Consider the following 21,015-nt stretch of genomic DNA (forward strand, 5'->3'; position numbering starts at 1 on the left):
TCTGAAGGAGAGGAAGTTGTTGAGGGTCTATGGATTTGCTGCATAATCGACGAAAAAAGGATGACAAATCCGCCAGGACAGAAGACACTTGGAGAGGCAATGCATTCCTTAACGCGATTGGAAGTAGATATTCCATTAGAATGTGACAGTCGTGGCTTTTCAGCCCCGACAACTTGCGCTGTCGTAAATCCACGCAGCGGGAAATGTTGCTAGCGTATCCATCTGGAAAGACTACGTTCTTGATAGTCCGCAGAAAGAGCTCCTTCTGTGGATTGGTCATAGTAAAGATGGCAGATGGGTACTTTCCATCTTCCCGTGGCCACAAATCATGCTTGATTCCCATCGACTGGAGGTCTCTTCGAGCTTTAATGTGGTCTTTAGACTTACCTTTCTCGTTCATTATGGTGAATACTATGTTGTCACAGACATTCTTCTCTATGTGCATGACATCAAGGTTGTAACGCAATTCATTGTTCTCCCAATATGGCAGCTCAAAGAATATACTCCTCTTCTTCCAAGGAGACTCGTCTTGCATGGGAGTTTGCTGTCCGCATGTCCTTTTCCCCGTAACCGATTGCACCTTGCCAAATTGGACATGCACACCCTCTAACTGCCCGAGAATGTCTCTACCGGAGACTCTAATAGGCGGACCTCTATCCTCTAACTTTCCATCAAAGGAGTACCGGTCTTTTCTGTATTTGTGGCCATGATTCAGAAAGCGACGATGACCCATGAAACACCATTTCTGGCTGTGTGTAAGGCGTTTAGTTTCAGCATCCAAATTGCACGCAGGACAAGCTCTCCCACCGTACGTGTTCCACCCAGATAAGTTCCCCAAGCCTGGAAAATCACTGATTGTCCACATCAACGCAGCTTGCATCTTGAAGGTTTTTTTCTCGACTGCATCATAAGTTTCAACACCCCTCCATAATTGCTTCAACTCGTTGATTAACGGCTCTAGGTACACGTCTATGTCATTTCCAGGCATTTTAGGACCAGCAATAATCATAGAGAGGATGAACGAAGTGGGTTTCCGCGTCTCTCACCGTGATGGATCCAAAATGTGTAAGTAGACGGGAAAGGGTTGATCACCAAGTGATCGAACGCATCCTCTCTATTTTGTAAGAGGCGGAAACCACACTTCGGACATGGACAACGTATCATCCCATCAGATGATGCATTGGCAAATGCAAAATCTAGGAATCTGGTCAAACCGTCCCTATATTCTGCACCAACTCGTGATTTTGAAATCCAGCTCTTATCGATATCTAGTTTATTGAGAAAATTGGAACGACGACAAATCGAAAAATAAAGTCGGACCACGAGAAAAAAGTAAGTAATTAACACTTGATATAGAATTGGCAATTGATTGTTAAACCGAATAATAAAACCTTTAATTACTAGCATACAGGATAATACACAGGCACCAGAAATGTAGGAGAAATTTGCTTACTCATTGAAAAATGCTGCACTTTCAAACGCAAAAATACTGGAAGAAAGAAACTCTGGGTCCGATGCCAAATATTTGAAATGAAAAATAAAATTCCTTCCTTAAAAAAGAAAAAGAGGAATATTATATTAATATGAGAAATAAAAAAATGAGAAATTAGTATAGCATTAAAATATACTGTATGAGTTGGCGAAGGCACTAATATAGAAATGGAAAGGGGTAAGTCAAAATGGTAAACAACCATTCATCAACCAATTGAGTTGCGTATATAATGTGGTCAACAAGACAACCGCAAATGTTACTTGATCATTACTCACTCAAGTTTAAGTTCAGAGAAAGTCAGAATTTAACTCCGAGAATTAGAGGAAACATTTAACAATGGTAACCAAGATATTGATAAGCTGATGAGAGATCTTGAGATTAAAACCATGGAAAATAAACATTCATAACAGATATCAAACTATCAAATATAAACCACTTTACTGCAAAATAAACTCTAGCTCTAGCCAAATGTGACGAGGCCTTGGCACATGGTAAACAAAAATGAAAAAAAAGATTGGAGACAGTCCAACGCATTTGAGAGACGAACGGCAGCAGCTCCCTCGAACAGCAGCGCTCTGGAAAAGGGGCTGGTGTTTTAGCGCAGCTAACACCCGGTTCTCTTGTAGTGCGAGTAAAGTAAATAAAAAATCAAGATAATGATATCTTAAAAATAAAATGTCAATAGTAAAATACACATTCGAAAATAATGTAAGAATGAAACATGGTTCAATTGACCATAAAGTACAAAAGATTTACTTGATATGACTAATAAGATCCTAGGTCATGACTAAACTCATCACATAATTTATGAAACTACTACTACACTACAAGAGAGGCGGAGAATAGCGGCCAAAAATTACCAACCTTTTACCTAACCGCCGCAAATTTCATGGATACCAGCAATTGATTTTCATGTGCCGCTAATCAGGATCTTTATCATCATTTATCCTATCTCTCTTTTATCTTATAACTAATAATTCCCCTAAAGCTGTAGAAAGCGGCGAACTGAGATTGGTAGCGCGCGAAGCCCTGATGGTGCTGCTCCACTGTGCGCCACTGCTGCCCAGCTATCCTCCTCTCTCCGGTGTCGACCTTTCGCCTCTCCTCCACAGCGTGAAACCCCTACTCCCTCCCTCCTCCAGGGTGCGCGAAATCCCTAATCTCTGATCCACCCTGCGCCTCTATGGGGTTGTGGAGTCGCGCGGCTGCCATCCGTCTGTCTCTTCCCGGCGTCGACCTTTCGGCTCTCCTCCACAGTGCGCGAAACCCCTGCTTCCTCCTCCACGGTGCGCGAAATCCCTAATCTGAAAACATCAAATATGTTTATATTCTATGAGAACCTTCTTTCATTCTATTCACTCTGTATTCAATTTCTCATCCCTTGCCGATTTATTTGTATTTGGTACCTAGGGATAATTAGACTTGGTATATTCTGTTGTGAACATTGTGAATATTGTGTCGGCTATTTAGGGTTTAGTTACTTAATGCTGCTACTGATGTTTTTCTGTTTTGATAAGTTGTTGCTGCTACTGACTGTTGTATATATACTTGGTAAATTTTCATGTCACCTAACAATTTGTTCTGCCTTTGGACTGTTATTTATTTTGTTGCTGTCAACTTTCTTTGTTGTTAGTTTTTTAGGTCTGTTGTTAATTTTATAGAACTAGAATTGTTGAAATTTTACATTATTCAGAACTGTGTAAGTGTGCTAGTGTTTGCCTAATTGAAAATTGAAAATTAGATACTAAATTGATATATATCTTGAAGTTGTCAATTTAAGTTGGTACTAACATTATTTTCTCAAAAATTGGAGCTATTTGTCATCAATTAAGAGTGTGCTCTACATATTGTAATTTGGTTATTCAACTTAGGGAAGTCTGTAACCATCCTAACCTCTTAGAGTCTGCCTTTGATGGTTCATGTAAGTACCATGCTATTAGAGGTTCTATTGGTTTGGTGCTTTATGGTTCTCAACTAAGCTGTGTTTTGCTTTCTTAGGGCTTTATCCTCCTGTAAATGAGATAGTTGAATAATGTGAAAAATTTCGTTTGCTTGAACGGCTGTTGGAAAGGTTATTTGCAAGGAAACACAAAGTATGTTCACCAATTATGTGATTGTTTCTCAATACATTATTTTATTTTCCCTAAGCTGTTATGGTTATTTGTGTTTGCCAGTTGCTTTTAGGTTTTGATATTCAGTCAGTGGACCAAAGTGTTAGACATACTGGATTACTATTTTAGTGAGAAAGGCTTTTAAGTTTGTGAAATTGATGGTAGTGTTAGACATACTGCATTAGCATGAGCCGTTAATCTAGATTTATTTGTTGTTCTTGTTATAAGTTTTATATACTTCTTTAGATTTTTAATCCAATAATCTAGATTTATTTATTGCTCTTATTATAAGTTTTATATACTTCTTTAGATTTTTAATCCAAGTTGTACAATTTATTAATATTAATTTATAGCATGGTTGTCTGCAAATTTTATTCCAAATTGTGCTCACATGCTGATTATATTAATTTTGTTGCTCACATGCTGATCATATAGTGGACCAAATTTTATATACTTCTTTAGATAAATTCAGCACTTTATGAGTTCTGATATAATTATGCAACATGGCTGGCACATTTTACGATATCATCTTTTGCTAAAACTCAGCTGTTATAAACCATGCTTATCTTTCATTTGAATCCATGTACATTATACACTGGATTTTCTTTCTTTCTTCTTGTATTATTATTACTATTTTGTTAATTTATCTTTTAACTTTTTCAGTTTGTTACTTAATCAGGGAAATCAAGGTATCAAAGACAAGCAGTGGCAGAAAGCCATTGGAGTCTTGCAGATTAATCACAAAAGTGATTACTTTTAGTTAGCTATGTTATTTAGTTGGCATTTAAGAAAAGGGACAAAAGATTTTATTTCTCTTACTAGACAATTAGATAGATGCCTTTCCTATCTTCACCTTTTCTATAGTCTTTATTTATTATGTAATTTCGGTCTGCTCACAGAGGGGAACTCAATTTTAATGATGATTTTGTTGTATTAGCCTGAATATAAATGTTTGTAGATTTGCTACACTTCTTTGGCAATTAAAGCAAGTGTTTCAGGTGAATTTTCTTTTCAAATTTTTACTTTCATTTAAAAAAAATCACATAATTAATCTTAAACCTTCCAAGTGTTTACCTAGATGTATTTATCCTGTGTTTAAACTGTGCTAGTTTGGAACACTATATGGGTCTTCTTTTGTCAGCTATATATATTTTAATTTCTTGACCAAACGTGTGTATATATATATATGCCTATCCCATGATAGTTACCTTGGGACATAATTTGCCAGTTTCTCGTGCATTAGGGATTGACTTCTCAATCAACCACCAGGCCAGGCCACCATTCTCTGTTTTTAATAGGTACATAATTAATATTAATTTTTCACATTATATTATTTATATATCACATTATATTGGATGCCGTTCCTAGGCCTCTGGATGATGCTTCTGACCCCTCAAGACCAATTGAATTCTTGGTTAACCATAGCCAGCCTCAGCAATAACTCTGTGACACCATTTGCAACTTAACTACCATCAGTACCTCTACCGGTATTCTTCTTTTTCCATTTTCTTACGATTTATCCAAAGATATAGTAGGCAAATATCCTGCCAATTTGGTATCTGCAATTCAACATGTCTTTAATTATGTCCATTCCATTTGCCACAAAAGAACTTGAATTGTTCACTTGATTACAACTTAATATTTGGAACATTATTTATAGTAAGTGCCATGAAGCAGAGATGACAGGAGGACTAAGTCGCTCACCCGTTATATTATTTATATATCATAACGACAATGATAGTGGGGATCTTATATTTATATCCAATGCACATTATATTATTTATATATTATTTATATATCATAACAGACAGATGTTGATTACCTCAATAAGGAAAATGGCCATCAGAGGGATGCTGGGTCCACTGCATCAACAGCTATGGTGTTGGGCGACCGAATTCTTGTTACAAATGTTGGCAATTCCAGAGTAGTTACATCCAGAGCTGGTACAGGTTGGTACTGTGTCACTTATGTGCGGGATTTATCTGAATTTGGTGTTGAGTGAAAGGGATTATTCAGTGTATTTCTTTTAGCCCAATTTTGGTGATATGCTTGTCAAATACATAGTATTTCTTTGCACAATACAGTTTGGAAGATTAGAAGTTGCAAAGGTTTGTTCTTGTAATGCCTGCAAAGAGATATTAGTTGGCTTGTAAAAGTTGTTAACTTGGTTAATTTCTATATTTGTGTTTCACTTGCTATTTCATGCCATGAATAATTTTTGCCCTCTTTCGCTGCAGAGTATTGCAACAGAAATGCAGAGTGAGTCTAAATGGAAGCAGATGGGAGAATTAGCTATGTCTAATGGAAGGGTACTTTTTATGTTATTTGAAACTTAAATTGTATATCTCCAACACCTAAGCTGAATTTCATTTCTAACTATCCATGTCAAAATATTCTGAAGTGAGTGCCTTGTTGTCTTGCAGTTAGATATGGCTGAGGATTGTTTGAATCATGTGATGGATTTGAGCGAGTTATTACCATTGTATTCTTCTTTAGGAGAAGCTGAAGGAATATCAAAATGTGTTTTTTTGGCTAGTTGTAGAAAAAATTAGGTAGCTTTGTGGAGAAATTATTTTTTTTACTATAATAGTGAAGATTGTGGGGGTTATAAACATTTGCTATTTTTTTTTTTTAAAAAAAATGCATGCTGAATTGCGGCGGTTCCTGACCGCCACAACTTTTTTTTAAAACCTGTTTTTCAAATAGCGGCGGTTTAAAACCGCCGCAAATAACTCATTCCATTTAGCGGCGGTTATACCAGCGGTTGCTGGAAACCGCCGCTAAAACAATTGCCCGCGCCACTATCCAGGGTGGTTTACTTAACCGCCGGTCTTTGATTTTGCGGCGATTTAAAACCGCCGCTAATAATAAAAAAACCGCCGCAATGTCTATACTCTCTTGTAGTGCTAAACCTAAAAAAAAAATTGTTGAAAGAATTATATGATTACGTGACATAATATGAAATGATCTGATGTGATGTACTGGAAAGAATTATATGATTTTGTGATGTACTAAAATTGTGTATCATGACACACTTACTTTTTCATTGATACGAACAAGCACATCGTCTAGCTCCAAATGTTTATTAGCTGGACCGCCTGGCACCTAAACAAGCCAAGGATTAAGCCCAAAAAATTTGAATGGATTTCACCCCATAAAAGATTAAAATTCTGAGTAACAATATGCTTATCGCAGAGTCCACAACTAGCATTTCAGTTTCACTAGATGGAGAAGAATGACGTACCATCTACATTATTCATAAACAGGGTACTTATTCAAGGCATATTTAAATGAAACTGCTACCAAGAGAGGTTGCCTGTATCATATTTTACACAAATTAGAAATAAAAAAGAGATTGCTCAATTCCAAAGGAAACACCAATTTGAGAAATAAGAGAAAGAATTTTTAAATTATTTCTCCCAATGTTAAAAGAGAAAAATAAGAGCAAACAAGTAGTAAGCAAATAGAAGACAAAACAAATTAAGATGTCAAAAAAACATGACGAGTGAGAAACTCTACAGTTATATTCATCCGTAATGAGCAGCATATAAAATATACAATAAAAAGAATGATGTGATATTACTAAATTATAATGGATAAAGTGTCTACAATCATCACACACTCCTATATGTAAAAGATTTGATGAGCAGACAAGTTGATTCAAAAGTCAAAGAAAAACTTGTAAATAAGATTGGTAAAATTTGTGAAGGTCTCAACTAAATTCTATTATCATAAGGTAAAAAAGTGATACTGTAAGACCCAGAACTTTTGAAGGATCTTATTAGGAGCTGATTTTTAATATATTTATTATTAGAGATTTTATTTTTAGAAATTATTTCATTGAGAATGATTAATCAATCTCAATGAAATAATTTCTGAAAGTAAAATCTCTAATAATAAATATATTAAAAATCAGCTCCTAATAAGATCCTTCAAAAGTTCTGGGTCTTACAGATACAAATGACAAACCTGAAGTGTAGCACTGGTATAGAAACTGCCTTCCATTTATCAACATATGTTTCACTGCCCTTTTGAATAAATCTCAATTCCCTCACTATCTGAAAAGTATATAATTGTGTTTAGTTGCCCAAAAATCCAAAAAACCTATATCATATTTTCAATTAAGTAGAAAATGATCATGTATGCTATAGATCAGGTCTAGACTAAGATCAATAAACATTAACAGAATCAGATTAATATGCCAAATTAAGATTAGCTATACCTTAAAGAAAATAATCCACAATAATAAATAAGATAGAGAATCTTGTAGCACATTACCATCTTGAGAATCAATATACATGAAGACATGGCATTAATCTCAGCCCAAAAAATTCCTAAAGACAACAATAGAGGAAACATTTCCATCTTAAGAAAAGACATAGTTCTCAACATCTCATAACACTTGTTTCTTCTTTTTTTTTTTTTATTGTACAAAACAAATTAAAACACCAAAATATAATTGAATATGATTAATGGACATGTTGAAAAAGGACTTAAACAGCTAACAAAGTGAGAATTATTGGCTTGGGAAAGCATAAAAATTATCAAACCGTTAAATAATCAATTAAAGCAATTATATATTTTAATGCAATCATACTCCTTTATTGTACTAGCTGGCTAGTTTTATAACACATTAGAAGTCAGAATCAAACCCAACAACAATTTTGAAAATTAACAAGAAAAAAAACGCAACTGAAGAATTAGGGATGAGCGCTTACTGGAGATGAGAAGGCGAGCCAGCAGAAGATCTGAACCGACGATGACGACGAGGACAGGTCCGGGCTTCACGAAGAGGGCAGAGACGGCATCGCGAGCAGCAACTCCGAAACGGCCTTCTAGCGACACGAGGAGATAAGCAGACCTTCGACGGCGAGAGCTGCTACAGGCGAGGGCTGCGTGAGGTGAGAGCGTCCAGAGGCAAGTGCTTCGACGGCTGGAGGGCATAGGGAGTCAGAGCTGAGGGTTAGGGCTGGTGGGGAGTGTATAACGAAAGAGGGTTTTTCAAAGGGGGAGTAGTATATATGATGGTGTTAGTGTTTTAATAATAATAATAATAGGATCAACGTCTTGATTAGTGGCGGTTGTTCAAGAAATAGCCGCTAATCAATCAGACTCTGCGGCACATGATGTCAATTGCTGCGATTTCTGATATTTGTGGCGATTAGATAAACGGCCGGAATTTTTTAGCCGCTATCCTCTGCCTATCCTGTAGTATATTAAAACTTGTTAATTAAATTCTTTTTAAGTATTTTTTTTGTTAAAAAGTATATATTTTTAAATATTTTTTGTTTACCGTGCAATGAATTATAAAATATTTAATTTTTTTTAACAAATATCTTAAAGATACATTAAGAGTACTGTAAAACCCGGTTAATTAATGATAAATTAACCCATAAATTAAAATATATTTTAGAAAATAAGAAATGAGTTTTTTTATGGTCTAATACGATAGAGAAAATTAAAACGAGAATTTCGACACTAATTTTAAAAAAATCGGCCCAAAATTGGGCCAAACGGACCAAACCGATTGAACTGGGCCCAAAATGGGCCCAAGGCCCAACCCATTCAGCCAAGACACATTAAATGGGCCATGCTTTCCTCTCTCCTTCAGCAAAAACACGCTGAAGCACTTGGAGAAGAGGAGGAAGAGCACTCCATGAAACATAAACCCTTGGTTATCTTCAATTGATCATAACTTTTGATCCGGAGTTTCGATTGACGAGTCGTTTGCGACCACGCGTCGGGTTCGTCGAGATCTTCAATTCTATCTAAACAAAACTGTAAGTAATGTTAGGTACCAGACAAATGACACAGCAAAATATAGAGATGAAAAATTAGAAATTTGTATAAAATATGGAAACAATTGAATAACTTTCTTTGAGAATTACAACTTCTCTCTATTACAAGGAGATTACAATAACACTCTCTTGACAAAAGGAGAACACACTTCTCTCTCTATATATAGGAGAAAACTACTCAAAGAAATATTATGTTATTCTATCTGGATGACTTGATTGAAATGAATTAAAGAAAAACTCAATTTATAGGTGAGTCTCTTCAATATGAACCATCCGTCAATTAGAGGTATATAATTCTTCTCTTTTTCAACCACTAAAATTCTAAGGTTATAAACTAAGATTGTTTATTACCTCTCATTTTATTTAGTTATTATTTATTTATATATTTTCTAAAATTAGCTTTACTAATTTTCACAATCTCCCACTTAAAGCTAATTTTGATAAATTTTCAAAATTCATGTTGCTCATGTATTCCATAGGCCGCATGAGGATCTACACCATTCAAACTTTTCTGTGTTGATTGGTTTTGTCATGGCATCTGCTAGGTTATCTTTAGTGTGAATCTTCTGCATATCAACACTTCCTTCTTCTACTACTTCCCGAACAAAGTGATATTATACTCCAATGTGTTTTGTTCTTGAATGAAAGGCAGGATTCCTTGCAATGTGCAAGGCACTCTGACTATCACAATACACAGAAATCTTCTGTTGTTTGTGCCCGAGTTCTTCTATCAACCTTTGGATCCAAATAGCTTCCTTGCATGCTTGTGTAGCTGCCATATATTCAGCTTCTATAGTAGATAAAGCTACAACAGTCTGTAATTTAGATAGCCAGCTCACAGCTCCTCCTGCAAGTGTAAATACATATCCTGTAGTAGATTTTCGTTTATCAAGATCACCTGCAAAATCTGAGTTGACATATCCATTGACAATGAATTCCGATCTTCCAAAACATAATGCAACATTCGAGGTTCCTTTGATGTATCTCAAGATCCTCTTAACAACATTCCAATGCTCTTTACCCGGATCTGCCATGAATCGACTTACCACCGCAACTGTTTGAGCGATATCTGGTCTTGTACAGATCATGGCATACATAAGGCTTCCCACCGCTGATGCATACGGTACTCGAGACATTTTCATCCTCTCTGCTTCACTACTAGGGCACATACTTGAGGATAATTTGAAATTCATCAGAAGTGGGGTTGAAATTGGCTTACATTCTTGCATATTGAAGCGTTGCAAGATTTTCTTCAAATAATTCTTTTGTGATAGCCAAATCTTCCTATCTTTTTTGTCTCGGTGAATTTGCATCCCTAAAATCTTGTTTGCTGGTCCCAAGTCTTTCATATCAAAATCCCTAGCCAACTGTGCCTTCAATTCTTGGATTTGATCTTTGTTGGGACCTACCACCAACATGTCATCCACATACAACAGTAGAATGATGAAATCATTATCACCAGACCTCTTGTAATAAGTACAATGATCTGAACTAAGTCTGTTGTATCCAAGGCTAATAATGAAAGAATCAAATCTCTTGTACCAACACCTTGGCGCCTGCTTTAGACCGTACAGAGATTTAGTTAACCTGCAAACCAAGTTTTCTTTTCCTTGTTCTTCAAAACCTTCTGGTTGGAGCATATATATCTCTTCTTCAAGTTCTCCATGAAGAAAAGCAGCCTTTACATCTAATTGCTCTAGATGTAAATCAAATGCAGTACACATAGCCAAAACTACTCTAATAGTAGTTAGTCTCACCACCGGAGAAAATATTTCATTGAAGTCAATACCTTCTTTCTGAGCATATCCCTTGACAACCAATCTTGCACGATATCGTTCCACCTGATCATTACTATCTCGTTTGATCTTGTAAACCCATTTGTTACCAATGGCTTTCCGACCTGCTGGAAGTTCAACAAGTTTCCAGGTATGGTTCCTATGTAATGCCTCAATTTCTTCTTGCATTGCTGTCATCCACATAGAAGCGTCTGGATTGTGCATAGCCTCCATAAAAGTTGTTGGCTCTCCATCTTCTGTCAAAAGACAATATGCATCATGGTTTGTCAAAACATAATTTGAGTGCCATGATGGTGTTCTTCTTTGTCGAGTGGATCGACGAACTTATATATCATTAGCCTCTGCTTCTTGTTCTTCGTGCTGTGGTTCTGCTTCAGAAAGATCACCTTCTCTGCATTTTTCATCTATTTGAATAGTGGTTATCTCTTTAATAGTGCTGTCATTTTCTTGTTCTTTTTGCAATTCATCTTCTGCAAATATCACATATCTACTGACAACTACCTTGCGGGCAGTGGGATCCCACAGGCAATACCCCTTAACACCGTCAGCATAACCCAAGAATATACATTTTCTAGACTTTGGGTCTAGCTTTGTTCTTTCTTGGGAATTGTACATCACGTACACAGGACAACCAAATATATGTAAAGAAGAATAATTAGGTGGCTTACCTTGCCACATCTCCATTGGTGTCTTTAACCCAATTGCAGATGATGGTGACCGATTTATCACATAACAGGCGGTTTTAACAGCTTCTGCCCAAAAAGACTTGGCTAAACCTGCAGTTTGCAACATAGCTCGTGCTCTTTCTAGGAGAGTCCTATTCATTCGCTCTGCTACACCATTTTGCTGAGGCGTATATGCAACTGTGAATTGTCGTTGAATACCTACTTGCTTGCAAAATGTTAGAAAATCACCATCAACATATTCTCCTCCATTATCTGTTCTTAAACACTTGATCTTCTTTCCAGATTCAAGTTCTAACTTTGCTTTTAACTCTTTGAACATCGCAAACACGTCTGACTTTTTCTTGATCGGGTACACCCATAGCCTCCTAGAGTAATCATCAATAAATGATACAAGATATTTTGCTCCTCCTAGGGACATCTCCAGCGATTCCCACACATCAGAATGAATCAACTCCAATATGTGCTTGCTCCGAGCAGTTGATCTACCAAACGTCAATCTATGTTGTTTGCTTGTAACGCAGTGCTTACAAAATGGTAAGTTTACCGATTTGAGCCCGGGAATGAGATTACGATCTACAAGAATCTTCAAGCCTCGTTCTGACATGTGGCCCAGTTTACAATGCCATATCATCGTCATTTCTTCTTGGCTTGATGAAGCAACTGATGCCTCTGCCTCTTGCAAAGTATCTCCCACAAGCATGTATAGATTTGCTGCAATCTTTTCTGCTTTTATTACCACAAGAGCTCCTTTAACAACTTTCAAGATCCCACCTTCAATATGGGTCTTGCATCCAAGTTCATCCAATTTCCCCAATCGACAACAAATTCTTCTTCAAGCCTTTCACATGTCTTACCCCTTGAAGTGAACGAATAGAACCGTCAAACATTTTTATCTTGACAGTACCCATTCCAATAATTTCTAAGGCATGATCGTTTCCCATAAACACTGATCCTTCCGAGACAGGTTCATATGTACAAAACTAATCACGATGAGGAGTCATGTGCCATGTTGCTCCTGAATCAATAATCCAAACATCAGTGAGCTGCTTGCTGCCTTTAGAACCAATTGTTGCTTCGCCATACAGGATTTCTCCATCATCAGAGGTGCTCGCAACACATCCTTGAGAACTTGATCCTTCTGGAACCTTCTCTATACTCTTCTTATTCCAACAATCTTTCTTGAAGTGCCCTCTCTTACCACAATTGTAGCATTTGACCTGCTTCTTACTTTGTGACTTTGGTCTACTTTGACTCCCACTGAAACCACGCTCCATTGATCTCCCTCTTGTCATCAACAAAGCCTCTGCTTGTTTTGAGCTTTCTAATTTATCTTCCTTATTCTTGCGCCTAGATTCTTCTTCAAGAACCGCAGCAGCCATGTCATCAAAAGAAAGATAATCAATCAAAATATTATTAGTTAAGTTAATGATAAGCTGATCATATGAATCTGGTAGACTTTGAAGTAAGAGCTCTGCACGTTCGTTTTCCGCTATGGTATATTCCAACGATGAAAGTTAGGAAAATAGCGTATTTAGATTGTTGATGTGATCCGTTGCCGATGTGGATTCACTCATTCGAAGAGTATAAAGTCTTCTCTTCAAGAATATCTTGTTGTGAAGTGACTTGACTTCATATAATTTGGTGAGAGCATCCCAAATTTTTTTTGCTGTCTTTTTCTCTGCTACACTTGATAAAACTGAATCAGCTAGTGCCAAGTGTAAGTTTGCAACAGCATTGTTGTCCATCTCCTTCCATTTTTCATCTGTAATTCCAGTGGGTCTACCTTCAATTGCTGTCACGCAATTGTCTTTTCTCATAATGGCTTTTATCTTCAATTTCCATATGAAAAAATTACTCCCACTGAATTTCGGAATTTCATACTTTGCTGCCATTTTTTTTTAGACGGTAACTCGCAGCGGAAAAAAAAATATATTAATCAGCAACCTTTGGCTCTGATACCACTGTTAGGTACCAGACAAATGACACAGCAAAATATAGAGATGAAAAATTAGAAATTTGTATAAAATATAGAAACAATTGAATAACTTTCTTTGAGAATTACAACTTCTCTCTATTACAAGGAGATTACAATAACACTCTCTCTTGACAAAAGGAGAACACACTTCTCTCTCTATATATAGGAGAAAACTACTCAAAGAAATATTATGTTATTCTATCTGGATGACTTGATTGAAATGAATTAAAGAAAAACTCAATTTATAGGTGAGTCTCTTCAATATGAACCATCCGTCAATTAGAGGTATATAATTCTTCTCTTTTTCAACCACTAAAATTCTAAGGTTATAAACTAAGATTGTTTATTACCTCTCATTTTATTTAGTTATTATTTATTTGTATATTTTCTAAAATTAGCTTTACTAATTTTCACAAGTAAGTTGCGTTTTCCTAGCTCCATTTCTACTGGTATATCAATTTCGGGTTTAAGGTTTGAGAAACTCAATTCCTTGATGATTTTCATGTTTTAGGGGTTCACTAGAGTTGATTCCTTATGGGCATTGCTCAAAGATCAGTGGGTAAAGGTAAGGAAGTTCTAAACCCTTGTGGTTATCCAATTTCATGTGCCCTAGTGTTAAAATTATTCAATTGTATGAACTAGTTGAGTTTATGTTGAATTAGAGTTGAAATTGTCAAATTGGAGCTTGATTGAAGTCTTGGAAAGGCTTGGAAGTGGAGTTGTGATGCTGAAAATCTGAGTTTGGTGGTGTTGGAGCCCCAAGAGCTTGAGGAAAAGTGAAATTGAAAGTATTCCGAGTTGAGCGGGGAATCGGCCAAGGTATGGTTTCGGTTTTCTGTATCTAAAATGTAATGTGGTTGTGAAAACGTAGGCTAGTGGCCCTAGGATAATATTTGGAAATATTGATGTGGTTTATGGATGATGTGAGTTGTGTTATTATGTATGTATCTTGGTGGATTGTGAAATATTGATGTAATTGTTTGGATGATTTGGATTGAGTGGAATTTATGAGTAATGGTGATAATGGTTGATAAAGCATGTGATGTTGTATGGGATATGAACTATTATGTTTAATTGATGGTAAGGTTGAGGCTTGTGTTGGTGAGTAGGATTGGATGTATGACTTTGATATGTGTATGTTCATGATGATTGATAACTTGAATAAATGCTTGGAAAGTTGAATCATGGAGTGTTGATTGTAAATTGAGATTATTGATTTGAAATGTGGCTAAATATGAAAAAGTTTGGTGGGTTAATGATTGGATGAGAGGTTAGAGATGTTTGATGCTGGGATAGTTGAGTTTGGTTGGTTTGTGATGAAATTGGAAGTGTAAGTTTTGAAAGTTTGAAATGATGAACTTTGGTAAAATTGAGATTTTGACGAACTTCAACGGATCATATCTTGAGATATTGTTTTTGGAAATTGATAATTTTTATATCAAATGAAAGATAATTTCATAAGCTTTAAAATGGTTTAAATTTGGTTGAAATCTGAATTTTGTGGAAGGAGATATGATTGTTGGAAGTTTGGGCCAAAAAATTCTAAATTCTACAAATTCTGCAGAATTTGTGATTTCTGGGTTGTGTGCGCACGCACAGTCCTGTGCGTACGCACACAACCCTGTTCTTTACTAAAGCTTCTGTTTTCAAGTCTTTCACATTTCCAACAAGCTTGTAACCTTCCGGGATGTTGTTTCATGTTTATAAACCCCGATTTCATCCTTCAAATCTTAGATCAATATAGAATGTATAGTAATTGAGAGGAAGCTAGGGAAGGGGGTAACTTATGGGCGATGAAAGGGGATATTATGATGAGTTATGATTAATGTTGAGAATTATTATAGTTGTTGAGAATGGTTAGTATTGTTGATGGCTAATAATTGTTAATGAGAATGTTATTGGTGAAGGAATGAGGAGAATTATCTGTTAGAATGGACTATGTATATGCGTATGATTGAATGAGATAGAGGTGCCGGGTAAGAGGCGGTGGGAAATAACCACTCGCTCTGGGTATGGTTTGAGAATAAATGAATGAATGAATGAACGAATGGTAATGATAATGAAACTGTGTTTATATATGTGACTCCGGGTAAGACGCAATGGTGTTATCCATTTGCTCCGGATGAGGCTGCGGGTAAGACGCAAGGGCTGTGTTTTGTTGCCGCTTGCTCCGGGCCGAAAAAGTAACACTGCCTGGGTAAGAAGCAGGGTGAAGTTGTCCCCTGCTCCGGGTACGCGGGTAAGATGCAAGGGTTGTGGCGTGGTCCCACTTACTCCGTGTTTGGTGTTCTGTCCAATGGTTAGCTACCAGGACATGTCGGGTTGGCTTTGCAACCGACAGATGAGACTCATCAGCCACTAGGACAGGCATGCATCATATGCATCTATATGTCTTGTTTGGATTGCCTAAGTAATTGCATAACTAAATGCTACTTGATTATCTGCTCTATTTGAATTCTATTTGTGATTTATCTGTTTGTAATCATTGTGTTTGTTGCATTGGGTTCCGTTGGTGGTTGGAAGGTTTGGAGGAGTTAAAAATGAGAGTTTTAGATAGCTCTGAAGACCCTAAGCTAGTTGCCTGTTTTCTCTTTATGGTTTAGTTATGTTTTAAGCTTTATTTAACTGTTGGAAGTTCTAGGATTGCCTCCGACTTTCCCAGAACATTATATATTAGATATGTGGGCACTGTTACCATGCTGAGAACCTCCGGTTCTCACCCATGCGGATTTTGTGGTTTTCAGATGTAAGGCAGGCGGTACCTCGCTGAAGCATGCTGGAAGCTTCTGATGTTGCGAAGATCTTTACCTTTTGAGTTTATTTTGGTTATATGTATTTGTTTAGATACTTAATATCTCTACCTGTTATATATATGCTGTATTTATTCCTCTTAGAGGTGATCTTGGAGATTCAGGTTTTGTGACTCTGTATTTTTGGGTTTTCTTTTGGGTTTTCCTATATATATCTATATATGTATAACTATGTGCTCGGACCAGTTTATCTTCGCGAGTCGAGTCTTGAGTTTTGTTACATGTATTTTTGGAAGGGGTATATAAATTCGTTAGTTTGCTCTATCTTGCTTACGTTATTCAGTCTCATTAAATGAAATATATATACACGCGCGAACCCTCTCCTTCCAAACGTTACCATTTGCGCTTGAATATGAAATAACATTCATTCTTCACGATCGAAACCGCTATTGAAAATTTTCAAAATCTCTCAAACCACGTTCGTGTCTACAAAAATTGCTGCTATCGAAGAATCGTGTGAAGCTTTCAAAAGGAAAAAGAAAAAACAAACAAAAACAAGAATACAAATTTCACAAAGTATGAGAAATACTATTGTTATAATGTTCATTTAATTTCTCGCAAATCTTGCGTTTCTCCTAGTTCAATTTAAGGTTTAGTGGATTGAGTTGTTTTCTTTAGTAGATCAACTTATTCTGATTCCTTTTTTTTTTTCGTAACTGGGGCATACGAATAAAAATGTGGTTCTAATATTTTATATTGGTTCTGATATATAATTCGGTTCATCATTTACTTTAATTGAGTTCATTTGCATGCAGAAATATTTTCCTTACTGATTGAATGTTTATCACATTTTATTCAAACATGAATAGAATTCGATTCATTGGAGTTGGTGATTTACATTCACTTGATTGTTAAGTATTCACTTGAGTTCATTTGCATGCAGAAATATTTTCTCTTAATGATTGAATGTCTATCACGTTTTATTCAAACGTGCATAAAATTTGGTTTATTGGAGTGGGTGATTTACATTCACTTGATTGTTAAGTGTTCACTTGAGATCATTTGCATGCAGAAATGATTTAAAATGTACTTCTCTTACTAAGAGAATATTTATCAACTTTTATTCAAATATGAATAAAATTTGGTTCACTGGGAATCTGAGTTAGGTGCACTTGATTCAAATATGCATACTTGTGTTTGTATTGAGTAAAGTATAACCACATTTTGTTATCCTTACAGCAAAAATGAGAAAGATGATGGTGACAAAAAAAAAAAGGAGAAGCCGCACTATAATGTTGACTCATTGTAATTAAAACACTAATTTGTTTGACTTGTTTAAAAAAATAAACACTTCTTCTTTAATATATATGTGAATGTTAATCGAAATCTAATATTAATTTATATATCTGATGGAACTGTCTGGGCTACTGTTTTTTTTTAGGTTCACAGTGAATGGATTCAGAATATTTATCAAACATCAAGAGTCCCGAAAATACAAATGAACGAAGAACCGAAATTAATACACTGAATGAACCGAAAAAAATGTATATATCTATTCACTTTCAGAAATTCCTAAACTCTTTGACATAACACAATTGCAAAAAGCTAATTTAAAAAACAAAAAATGACTATTCAATAAAGAATAACATCAATCAGAAATTAACCCTCCTATAACTTCAATGAACTGAATTTTGTTCATACATGAATGGAAATTTATGTTAATAAAAACTAAAACTCCTATAATCCTCTTCGAAATCATATCATGTGCATTATAAAGGCTAAAACTTGACTGAATCATTAATCTGCCATCTAAAAGATTCAACTGTAAAAAATAAAATATTATTTTATTAGCTTCTTCCAGTGTCTTGAAAGTCATCCCAACCTTTGAAACAAATTGTTCATCCACAATACACATGGATTGTAAAATGAACCGAAAATATTATTAAAGCGAAACCATTATATAATACCAAATGAACCAAACATTTGTCCATCATATAAATTTAAATTCAAACACCTGCCTCCAGGGTGAACCGAAAATATAATAAAAACGAAACCACTGTGTAATACTAAATAAACCGAACATTGTCCGTTATATAAATTAAAATTCAGAGCACATGCATCTAGAATAAACCGAGAAATACTCTCTAAATGAAACTAATGTACAATGCTGAATGAACCGAACATTGTATATATAAAATCAAATTTGAAAGACCTGCGTCTAGAATTTAGAGATTGCATTCCATTCAATTCAATTCAATTCAATTCAAAACACCTGAGTCTAGAATTTAGCAATTGCATTCCATTCAGTTCAATTTAAAATTGAATAATTAAAACCTCGTCCGCTTGATTCGATTCAGAAGAATAATCCAAATCGCTCTCATTCAACTGATTTGAAATTGAATCATTCATTGTTTTGATACGTTATTGAAATCTAAAAACAAAAAAGATGAATCCTATGCAGATAAAAAAAAGAAGAAGAATAAAAAGAAGATCAATGGAGTGCAGATTAAAAAAGAAAACGAAAAATAATAACGGACAGCAGAAAAGACAACGAAGAAGAGAAAAGAAGAACGACAAGAGTTTATATTATTACGTTAAAAAAAATTCTAATGCAAATCAAAAAAGGTTTAAATTAAAAAAAAAAGCGTTACGTAATTACGTTAATAGGGAGGGAGGAAGGCACACATGTATAACAAATAATTTAGGAATTGGAGGAAGCTAATCGAGGCACATAAATGCAAATTGCTTGGATGACTTGATTAGAATTATTGCATGGATATAATGCATTATATATTGTATATATAAACATCATATGTATTCAAAATAGTAAGTTTTATTGATTCTTAATAAATGTCCATATCTAATAAGGGAAATGGATCCTCTCTTCCAATTTTTTTAATATTTGACAAAATTTAGTGTGATCTTTCACTTTTAATTTTATAAATAGGATCAAAAATAAATAAAAAAATAATAATAAATAATTAGATTAAACACTATATACTATCTAATTTTTTTTTTTACTGGAGATGATATGATCCACTCCCATCTAATAAGTGGGGCTGGGCTTAATAATCCCTGGAAATTGAGAGAGTAGAGTAGGGTGATCATTATTGGATTCAAATGGAATTATTCCGCATGCTAAGCAATCTCATGAATGCGTGACTCATCACTACGGCGATAATATCTACTATCTAGTCACGTATCTTTAATTACCATAAATATTTTAGCAACAAAATACTTTTGATTTATTTCATTAATTTATTTATAACACCTTAAGTGACAACCGAAAAAGAAATTATGTAAATTCTAAAGTTTGAAGATTTATAAAGAAATAAAATAAGAATTAACGGTTATCGAATTTATAATTTTTATAATGTATACATTTTAGTATCTTAATTTAAGAATTTAGACACTCGGTTTTTTACTTTTTTTTTTATTTTTACTTTAAATGAGTCTAATTGATTGTAAGTATATTTTGAATTTATTATAAATTTTAGCATAATTCACGTTAATAAATCAACATTCGTCCAATAATTTTATGCGAATCACCTAAAATAAAAAACGTCATGTGAATCACCACAATCACATCTCTAAAAATTGAATGAGTCAGACTAAATTTAGCTCTCTATATAATTAAATCGAAAAAGTCTGGTTCGATTTATACATCTTTACAGGTTGTTCTAGTAAATCTAATCAATCTGTTTTAATTTATGCATGCATGCATGCTATCCTAGTAAATCTAAGCACATTGTTTCGATTTAGCCATGCACATGAGCCCATAGTAATTCGAAACAATCTATTTCGAATTACACCCTGATATTGTTCTCATATATTTTAATGGGACTGATTAGATTTACTGTGAGGCCATATAAATATGACATGAACATTAATTCTGTATGAGAGTAAAATACAATGGCTAATGAGGATAAATTTCTAGTATTAGTGCACTATAGAGGGTCGATTAAGAAAAAAAATACGTTCTGGAATTAAGTTTACTGATAAGGATCCCCATAGTGTTTTTTTGAAACCTTCAACGAGTTTCACTGAGTTCCTGAATTCTATAATCCAAAAACTGGGGTTGCAAGGCGTAAAACGGGTTAAGAAATCATCCTATAGAATTTATATTATTTAACTTAATATTTATAATTTTATATATATAATATCTATAATTATATATTTATTATATTTAAAATTAACTAATTATTCCAACAGTTAAATTTGAGCTATTTGGTCAATTGCTGAATCATTTGAACGTGAGTTTTTGTTAGTGTTCATGCAATGGTAATGGATAGGATAAGGTAAGGTTTAGAATTAACTTTAATTTTAGTTATTTATAGGTTGAGAATATTCTAACATTAATCTTACATATTTTTAATTTGTAAGTATCTGATTCTACTCGCAGATTAA

General features: G+C 34.8%; 3 protein-coding genes and 1 long non-coding RNA gene across 21 annotated transcripts in view; 2 read left to right on the plus strand and 2 right to left on the minus strand.

Moving 5' to 3' along the window:
- LOC107607976 (uric acid degradation bifunctional protein TTL-like) overlaps positions 1 to 1,576 on the minus strand; it is a 15,418-nt gene extending 13,842 nt beyond the window's left edge. Inside the window, exon 1 of the mRNA XM_016309871.2 lies at positions 1,454 to 1,576. Coding sequence (XP_016165357.1) covers positions 1,454 to 1,457 — 4 coding nt within the window. The 5' untranslated portion in view covers positions 1,458 to 1,576. The remainder of the gene's footprint in view (positions 1 to 1,453) is intronic.
- Positions 1 to 21,015, plus strand: part of LOC107607974 (cytochrome P450 71D10) — a 52,662-nt gene that overhangs the window by 23,808 nt on the left and 7,839 nt on the right. The window lies entirely within an intron of this gene.
- On the minus strand, positions 2,018 to 8,806 carry LOC107607982. Of its 4 annotated transcripts, none has more exons than XR_002350958.1 (8): positions 8,322 to 8,806; positions 7,573 to 7,661; positions 6,848 to 6,919; positions 6,643 to 6,708; positions 5,426 to 5,728; positions 4,812 to 5,162; positions 2,357 to 2,796; positions 2,018 to 2,067 (listed from the first exon to the last, which is right to left on the minus strand). It is a non-coding gene; the product is annotated as an uncharacterized LOC107607982 (long non-coding RNA). The 4 variants fall into 4 exon arrangements; XR_002350957.1 differs by having other exon boundaries at positions 2,033 to 2,111; XR_002350956.1 differs by lacking the exon at positions 2,018 to 2,067 and having other exon boundaries at positions 2,178 to 2,796; positions 8,322 to 8,616.
- LOC107607981 lies at positions 2,485 to 6,289 on the plus strand. Of its 15 annotated transcripts, none has more exons than XR_002350948.1 (7): positions 2,485 to 2,778; positions 4,267 to 4,601; positions 4,832 to 4,901; positions 4,972 to 5,090; positions 5,411 to 5,552; positions 5,841 to 5,942; positions 6,027 to 6,250. XR_002350948.1 is itself a non-coding variant. In XM_021106888.1 (3 exons), the coding sequence occupies exons 1-3, from the start codon at positions 2,676 to 2,678 to the stop codon at positions 5,042 to 5,044; spliced, it is 246 nt and encodes an 81-aa protein (XP_020962547.1). In that variant the 5' UTR covers positions 2,645 to 2,675; the 3' UTR covers positions 5,045 to 5,090. The 15 variants fall into 15 exon arrangements, 3 of the variants coding, with proteins under 3 accessions (XP_020962547.1, XP_020962546.1, XP_020962548.1); XR_001612673.2 differs by having other exon boundaries at positions 5,841 to 5,912; XR_001612676.2 differs by having other exon boundaries at positions 5,435 to 5,552; positions 5,841 to 5,912.

Source organism: Arachis ipaensis, chromosome B07 (genome assembly GCF_000816755.2).
Source record: "Arachis ipaensis cultivar K30076 chromosome B07, Araip1.1, whole genome shotgun sequence".
Lineage (NCBI taxonomy): Eukaryota > Viridiplantae > Streptophyta > Magnoliopsida > Fabales > Fabaceae > Arachis > Arachis ipaensis.